The sequence below is a fragment of the Papaver somniferum genome, chromosome 5, assembly GCF_003573695.1.
Source record: "Papaver somniferum cultivar HN1 chromosome 5, ASM357369v1, whole genome shotgun sequence".
NCBI lineage: Eukaryota > Viridiplantae > Streptophyta > Magnoliopsida > Ranunculales > Papaveraceae > Papaver > Papaver somniferum.
The window spans coordinates 24,033,538-24,042,767 of NC_039362.1; the positions used below are offsets into that span (position 1 = coordinate 24,033,538).

At 37.9% G+C, this 9,230-nt stretch overlaps 1 protein-coding gene across 1 annotated transcript; it reads left to right on the forward strand.

Annotated features, from left to right (window-relative positions):
- The first annotated feature begins 5,775 nt into the window (after positions 1-5,775).
- LOC113281174 lies at positions 5,776-9,026 on the forward strand. The gene is made up of 2 exons (XM_026529837.1): positions 5,776-8,194; positions 8,722-9,026. Exons 1-2 carry the CDS (start codon positions 6,141-6,143, stop codon positions 8,903-8,905), a joined length of 2,238 nt encoding a protein of 745 aa, XP_026385622.1. The 5' UTR covers positions 5,776-6,140; the 3' UTR covers positions 8,906-9,026.
- The last annotated feature ends 204 nt before the right edge of the window (positions 9,027-9,230 follow it).

The window sequence follows — 9,230 nt, forward strand, 5'->3', positions numbered from 1 at the left end:
ATATATCCAAGAGTTATTTCTGAATTTCTTAAATCAATTTGTAATCAAAAATAACTTGGATGGTACCAAAGACCAATATCCAAGCGTCAATCATTTCCAATCAACAATCAAAGGTTGGATTTCCCAATTGATTGAACTATGCAGAACCTGTGATATTTCAATTAATAATGCGGAATAAATAATACCGACACCAGAATTTTTGTTAACGAGGAAACCACAAAGGCAGAAAAGCCCCGGGACCTAGTCCAGAATTGAACACCACACTGTATTAAACCGCTACATACTGTAGCCTACTACAAGTTAACTTCAAACTGGAATGTAGTTGAGCCTAAACCAATCTCACACTGATTAAGGTACAGTCGCGTTCCTTACGCCTCTGAATCCCAGCAGATCTTAACACACTTGATTCCCTTAGCTGATCTCATCCACAACTAAGAGTTGCTACAACCCAAATTCGAAGACTTGATAAACAAATCTGTCTCAAACAGAAAAGTCTATTTGAATAGATAAATCTGTCTCCCACAGAAATACCTACGAAGTTTTGTTCCGTCTTTTGATAAATCAAGGTGAACAGGAACCAATTGATAATCCGGTCTTATATTCCTGAAGAACAGCCTAGAAATATCAATCACCTCACAATAACTTAACTATATGGTAGTAGAACAAGTTATTGTGGAATCACAAAGAATGAGACGAAGAGATTTGTGACTACCTTTTATATCTTACCTATCGGAGAAAAATCTCGAGCAAATCTTAGAGAAGATAATACTCAATACGATATAACAAAGTAAGATCAGAACACGTAACTACAAAGAAAATAGTTGGGTCTGGCTTCAGAATCCCAATGAAGTCTTTAAGTCGTTAACCTATAATGGTTTTAGGAAAAACCTTGTTTAAAGGAGAATCGACTCTAGTCGCAACTAATATCACACATGGGGTGTAGGGATTAGGTTTTCCAGTTGCTAGAGTTATCCCTTATATAGTCTTCAAATTTGGGTTTGATAACTTTGGAACAAAGCGATCAATATTCACCGTTAGATGAAACCTGATTCAAGATTCAAGCTAATATCTTCCCACCGTTAGATGGTCTTTAGCTTTTTACGCACAAATGAAATACACCTTCATTTAGATATGGGTAATCGTACCTAAACGTGTATATTGAGTTGACTCAATAACAATTAACTGAAGCTAGCCATATGAACACTTTTCTCTTAACCTTGTTCATCTTAACACTTCTAGATCAAATGATGATCAAATGAATCTATTTGTGTTACTCATAGAGTTGCTCAATTGTTTATATTCTCATAGAAGTATACAAGACACAATTGAAGCAAAATCGGATTGATTCAAAAGAATTTTTTTTTGGACAGAGCATTTCCAGGAATTATGAAAACCGAATCTGTTTATTTATGAATATCTTGAGAATATTTTCGGTTTTGGAAATTCCTTGGTTTCCAAACTTCCTTGTCTATAAATACGCGAAGTTTGCCTTTCTAGCAAACTAATCCTTCGTAACAACAGATTTCCTCTTTTGTTGTTGTTACTGGTGTATCCCCTATCGGAGAGGAGTCATGAACATTTTAGCCACAGTTTGCTAAGATTGCATTCCTTAATTTATAAATGTATTTTTTCATGAGTATGAAATCATACTTAACCGATTTAAGAACTTGAACCACTTAAGTTTGCAAACGGGCACGCGAACTTAAGTTCCGGACATTGGTCACAAGCCGACAGTATGCAAACGGGTAGGCAAACTTTAGCTGGACCGAACTCAGTTGAAACCATTTGCGAACGGGTATGTAAACTTGGTTCCCGGACTTTTTCGGACGAGTATGCAAACTTAAGTACCCTGACTTAAGCAGTTGAATAAGTTTGCGAACGGTATGCAAACTTCCGGTCCAAAATTCCGTTAAAACAGTTCGTACAATAAGTTCACAAACCGTAATGTATCCAGACATGGGTTTTAGCTCTTAACTCCCATTTCAAATTTTCAATCATTGAAACATTCTTAGAAGACGACAATAGTTGTCTCACACAAAATATTAGCTTATAAGCAATTTTCAAGTTGTCGAATGATCACTACGAAATATTCCGAGCCTACATCAAATGACCGTGTCACACAAATCATGTAAGATGTTACCGGGTGATTTTCACATGATTATCTTTTGACTTTCGTCAAGAATAATGATGAACGTGGTTAAAGCAAAAAGATTTCCAACACATAATTCAAGAAAGATATAAGCGAGTTAAACTCAGATCAAAATATCAAATGTGTATAATGTAAAGTCTATATAGCTATACGACTTTGTCTCAATAGGAGATAGAATAGAATACACTATAGATGAGTTCAAGTCTCCACATACCTTTTGTTGATGAAGTTCCACAAGCTCCCCTTAGTAGTTCTTCGTCTTCAATCGGTGAACGCCGTGAAGTCTAAAGCTCAACTACACATTCTATCCTAATCCGAGACATAGCTATAAGTAGACTAGAAATCAAGACTTATAGTTTTGACAACTAAACTTGACAAACAATGTTGAGATAGCAACGCTTGCGAGTTCCACCAAGCAGTGCTCTAACACGAGCAGCCGCCCCCAATTTCGTGAGTTGCTAAATGTGCCACCAGAAGTTTATGGGGGATGAGTTGTATTAAATTCCACGAGCCTAACTAACCACGAAAACCGGCTCTAGGGAACTTAGGCTATGTAGGACTATACTTAACCCCCCAGGTCGGGGGCCAAACTGAAAAAGCAGGGGTACAACAACCACACCCAATATTTCGCTTAGCAATCTGTATGGACAAACTCCAATATACTTTCTAGAGAATTAACTAGATAGTCAGACTCAATCTAGATAAAAAGTATATCAAAGAGTTTATATCTCAATCTCTCAATTTCATATATACTCAAGCAAATAGAAATCTGCGAGTCTTTATCAAATACTAGAGAGATAACTTGGATGGTACCAAAGACCAATATCCAAGTGTTAACCAATTTAAATCAACAACCAAAAGGTCGTATATTATAATTGATTGAACAACGCACAACCTGTGATATTTCAATTATATAACAAAATATAATGCGGAAAAGAAATAACACATACACCAGAATTTTGTTAACGAGGAAACCGCAAATGCAGAAAAACCCGGGACCTAGTCCAGATTGAACACACACTGTATTAAGCCGCTACAAACACTAGCCTATTCCAAATTAACTTCGGTCTGGACTGTAGTTGAGCCCCAATCAATCTCACACTGATCCAAGGTACAGTTACGCTCCTACGTCTCTGATCCCAACAAGATACTACACACTTGATTCCGTTAGTTGCTCTCACCCACAACTAAGAGTTGCTACGACCCAAAGTTGAAGACTTTAACAAACAAATCTATAGCGCACAGAAAAGTCTACGGTAATAGATAAATCTGTCTCCCACGAATATACCTACGAGTTTTGTTCCGTCTTTTGATAAATCAAGGTGAACATGAACCAATTGATAAACCAGACTTATATTCCCGAAGAACAACCTAGTATTATCAATCACCTCACAATAATCCTAATCGACGCAGCGAAAAAAGATATTGTGGAATCACAAACGATGAGACGAAGTGTTTGTGATTACTTTTATATCTTGCTTATCGTAGATATCAATCTCAATCCAATTATTAAAATTGTACTCGTATGATAGAAACAGCAAGATCAGATCACACAACTACGAGAAAGTAGTATCGGTCTGGCTTCACAATCTCAATGAAGTCTTTAAGTCGTTAACCTGGTTTAGAAGAAGAAACCAAAGGTTAAAGGAGAATCGACTCTAGCTTAGCACAACTAGTATCACACAGAAGGTGTGGGGATTAGGTTTCCCAGTTGCTAGAGTTCTCCCTTATATAGTCTTTCAAGGGTTTGGAATCAATGTTAGCTTGGTAACAAAGCATTCAATATTCACTGTTTGATGAAAACCTGATTAGATTCAAGCTAATATCTTTCAACCGTTAGATCGAAAACTAGCTTGTTACACACAAATGAAATGCACGCTTCTAGGCTAATGTAACCGTACCCAAACTTGTACATTTGTTGATTCAACAATAGTCAACCAAATGGTTAGCCATATGATCACTTTCATATCAACCATATTCTTCTTCACCATAACTAGTTCAAGTGACTCAAATGAACTAGTTAGAGAGTTGTTCAATTGCAAGGAAATCTTATGTAACTACACAAGACACAATTGAAGCAAAAACGATTTGATTCACTCGAATCGGTTCGTGAACTATATAGCCACGGTTTGCAATTTGCATTCCTTAGTTTATATAAGAATAAGTTCACAAACATCGTTTTTAGATATAACCTGCTCAAGTTCACGGACTGGGTTCGCGGACTTAAATTCCCGGACGGAGTTCACAAACTCCAGCAGAAATTCTCGGGACGAGAACTTCCCCCAGTTAGCGGACTTGGCTCACGCCACCGTGCCGGTTCTCTTGATCAGCAAAATTCACAAACTTCGGTTCAAGGAATAAGGACTTATACATATATGTGTTTCCACAACAATGCTTATATCCTCCAATGGTTATATAATCTAAACTCTTATTTCAATCATTGAAACATTCTTAGAGGACGTTGATATTCTATAATTGTTATTCACAAACTATTTTTCGTCAAAGTAAGCAATTTTCAAAGTGAATGAAACTTGTCATGACTTTCGTCACTAGGTAAAGATAAACTTGGCTAAAGCGAAAGCTTACCAACACATATTTCAAGAAATAGATAGGCGAGATAAACTCGGCTCGAAATAGCAACTGTGTATAATCTAAGTTTATATAGCAAAACGATTTTTGTCTCAAGATAGGAGATAAATAGACTTTTGAGTGATAGATAAGTTCAAGTCTCGACATACCTTTTAGTCGATGAAGATCCACCGGTTCCTTGAGTAGTCCTTCTTCTTGTATGATGATTGCCATGGAGTTCTTGAGCTCAACTACACTTTCTATCCTAGTCCGATACCTTAGCTATAGTAGACTAAAAATCAAGACTTATAGTTTTGATCACTAACATTGACAAACATGCTTGAGATAGCAACGCATGCGAGTTCGACCGAGCAATGTTCTAACAAACAATACCAGGCAATGTGGGATTATACTTAACACCCCCACCTCACACAGAGCCGGGGGCCAAACAATACTCTTACTGAGTCACTCACGAAGAAAGAAGAAGAAGAAAACAATACCCTCACTGGATTAAGGTTAACAATCCCTTTAAGAGCCAAACCAAACACAATATCCACACACCACCACAAACACATGTTTTTTGATACCATGTTAAAGTTCATGGGCCTAACTAACCATGAAAACTGTCTTACAAAGTTAGGGTTGGTCAAGGCATATTCACTTCACAATTCCAGGGAACTTCTTAGGCGATGTGGGACTAACAAGTTGGATCATGATGTTAAACTACCTAAGTTAATCAATACCTAAGTTAATCAATGAAAAAGAAACCAAAGTACTGTAGATAAGAATAACTAGCTCGCAAGTAACCTAACAGACTAGCGACATTGTCTTTGTTTTGAAGGCAAGGTTCCTAGCTTTTACACATGAGATACACAGTTGCACGGGCACCGTTGCTGTCTGACACTTCTTTTTGGACTTTTTAGCTGTATATCTGATCTGAAGCCCGAAGCACTTCACTTGTCGATATCGTCAATGCAGGGGTATATCAGTAAATTCATCTCATCTCTTAATTAAACACACTATATCGAGAAAGTGCACGGAGAACTACCTGCGATAAATTTTACAGTGAAATGGACTTCTGGTTTCTAGGGTCAACCACCACTTCCAAATCCATCCACAATCTTACTGCTGCTGCTGTTCCAGCCTCCGGTGAGTGCTTAATTCCAGATTTTATGTCCTAAGTAAGAAAATGGGTTTTTGTATGGAAGTGTTTTAGCTTTTTAAAGTGTGTATCTTTCTTTACTAAAAAAAGTTGTTTCCAAACTAGGGTGTTTCTAAATTAGGGCATTTTTGGAGAGACCCCTTTTTCATTAATAAGAGTATAAGAAAAAAGAGGGGTCTGGGTCTTGAAGAATGTATATGTAGGTGAAGCTGAGATAAGAAATTATTGAATTTTTGGGGTTCTTAGTAAATTAAAGAAAAAATGGCAAAAGCTAAATTGGAAGCAGCTGTTAGGAGATCAGTTGCACTAATCCTGATGAGGAACAGTGATTATGTGGGTGCCAAGAACAAGTTACTGGAAGCAAGGAATATTTTTCAAGAAGTTGAGTTTATTGATGAGCTGATAACAATATGTGACGTTATGTGTATAGCTGAGTTACCTGTGAGTGAAATCGATTGGTATTCGGTTCTCCAGACTGATAAAGGAGCTGATGAGTCTGTCATAGAGACTAACTATGAAAACCTGATAGGAACCTTGGAACCTATGAAGAGCAAGTTTCCGGGAATCGAATCAGCTTTGGGGCTTATTGATAAAGCTTATAATGTGCTTTCAGGTGGAGAAAACTGTCACAAGCTTGATTCGAATAATTTGAGGCCTTGCAGTTCTGTTAAACAGATGGAGAAGGTTGCGAATAATGGAAGGGAAACTAGTGACGGAAATTCTTCTGGATCGAAGAGAATTGCTAGTGAGGGTTCAGATAAAAGCGACGTAATTTGCATCTCCGGAGAGCAGCCTTCAAAGAGGATCAAAAGTTTGGATGAGGATGATTGTGTGATTATAGCTGAGACCAAAATACTTGATACACCCAGAGGAAAAGTTTGTACATTAAATAAAGTGGGAACATCGTTGAGAAGTTCATCTGGGAACTCATCCCCATTACTGAAATCGATGGATCACCACCAACCATGGCTCAACAACGGAAAGGCTGAAAATTTTGAATTTGGTCAGATTTGGGCCGCTTATGATAAAGAGAAAATGCCAAGAAAGTATGCGAGAATCAACAGGATAGAAAGTTCTTATAATGAGGAAACAAATAGCACAGAAAACACATTATATGTTAGGTGGCTGAGGCCTGCTCCCATCAATGCAGATGAGAAAAAATGGCATCAAGCGGGGCTGCCTGTTTCTTGTGGTTATTTTCAGCTTGACAGTGTTAAGATAGTTAAATGTAATTTGGTTGTTTTCTCACATTTGGTCAATTCGTTTCAAGAATATCCTTACTCAGATGAACTGGTTGAACTTTATCCACGAGAAGGGGACGTATGGGCACTTTATAAAGATTGGAACCCATTTGATTGGTGCTCTAATCCTAAAACGAGAAAAGGATGCAAATTTCAGATTGTAGAAGTTCTCAGTGGTTCCTCAAAAGAAAGTGGTATTAAGGTTGCATCTCTAGTAAGGGTGGCAGGGTATAGAAACGTTTTTCGAAGACTCAAAATTGATGGGGCTGACCTCTCTGGTCTAATTTCTCCTCGTAATTTGTTTGTTTTCTCTCATAAAATCCCAGCATATAGAGTCCGAGGTGACTGGAGGGGCATATTATCAGGTATACTACTCAAACTCAACCCATTTGCAATACCTGAGGACCTAGCTGTGGATACAGTTGCAGAAGAGCTACCTTCAGAAGGGAGCTTCAGTAATGGTTCCAGTATCAAGCACCCAATATTGAAATCACTTCAAACGACATCGGGTGAAACTCAATGTTCTAGATCTGGACCATCTGGTGCTTTCTCCTCTGGAGGTCAAAATGCCGAAGGATTCATTAGCAGCTCACAGCAAAGACTTGTTTCTCTGAGGCCATGTGAAGAAACGAAGAGTCGGGCTGATGGACTATCGAAGGATGAATATACATCAAATAATCTGGAAGTGGATGGGTCAGCAAAAGAGATGGTAGACGACCAAACTGCTCAGATTGACGAAGAGGAAGCGGCAGAAGACACTGATTCTGAGAGTGAGAGTGAGGGTGAGGGTGACACTTTAGGTGGATTTTTGGTAAAGAGGTCGGGAATTTCTGACTCTGAAAATAGTTCAAGTGACTCGGATGATGCAGTTAATGAGTTGGATACTGGTCATGTTATGGCAGTGATAAGAAGGAACAGAAATACTGAATTGAAATGGCAAACTGAAGATGAGATGCTATCTTCATTTGAAAAGGATCCCATCCTTTGTATGGAAGCTGTTTGTGCTCTGCATAGACATCAAACAGCTGATGGATCAATTAAATTTGGCTGCTTTAGCAAGTTCGTTGCACTCAGGTTTGTTGTCTACACAAGCTCCCAGTATTTATTTATGTGGTTCCAATTTTTTATAATACCTGAAATTTGCATAAGATGCAGCTTATTGCAGTTGCAATGTCTGTCTGAAAGCTTGTTTGACTGTGGTTCATGCTTTTTACCCTCTTTAAGTACTTGCTATTAGATAAAGTCCCGCCCCCCTAATAAGCAGTTTAAAAATAATGAATACATTTCCCAAATTGCTGGGCACTTAGGCCCCTGTCATTTGAAATAAGATCATCTTGGTAGTTGTGAAATCAATCAATGTGAGGTAAACACCTACATGATTCTTCTGTACTGTCTCGTCTGCGTACCAATTCATAACTTATGCATGCATCACTAATCAGATCAGATCGATCACACTAGAATAGACTGCATGAACACCTGGTTTTTGGACTATTCAGACTGAAGTGTTCAATGAAGGGAAAACCCTCCAATGTCCTCTTTTTCTCATCTTTTGGTTTTTAAGGTTCTCTATTAATGCTTTTATCTGTTTCATCATATTGTAGGGGAAATGAAATAGCCGAGTTTCTAACGGATAATAACCCCAAAGGTGACTTGAAGAAGTCTGCAGAAGAGCTGGAAATTTTTATTCCTGAAGGACTTGAAGACTGTAAAAGTATAGCTACGTTCTACTCGAACCAATTATTCATGATTTATCAAAACAAAGAAGATCCTTTGTTTGGTCCTTAGGTTCACTACCTGACATCATTTATGTTCAAATGTATCGTTATTGTTGTAAAATAAATGCATACTTAATTCCAGTTATGCTTCTCCAAAATCATCCTGCACAGAACTCTGTGTCCCAAATGCATCTCTTGCCTCTTTTTTGTTTTCCTCCAGCTTTTATTTAGTTATTTGGTTTTACTTTGTAGTTAATCCAGTACGGACTATGGAGTGAAGAGAGTTGCTTCCTTCTTATTGTGTTTGTTAGTTGCTCCAGGTCATAATAGAAACTGTGTTTATTAGTGGTTGCAGGCCATAATAGAAGAAGGCATATATATGGCACGGCGCATAT

Excerpts from the sequence above, each read along its gene's own strand:
- LOC113281174 (XM_026529837.1), top strand. The coding sequence starts at position 6,141 with ATGGCAAAAGCTAAATTGGAAGCAGCTGTTAGGAGATCAGTTGCACTA. Across the intron at positions 8,195-8,721 it reads AGCAAGTTCGTTGCACTCAG|GGGAAATGAAATAGCCGAGT; the intron begins GTTTGTTGTCTA and ends ATCATATTGTAG.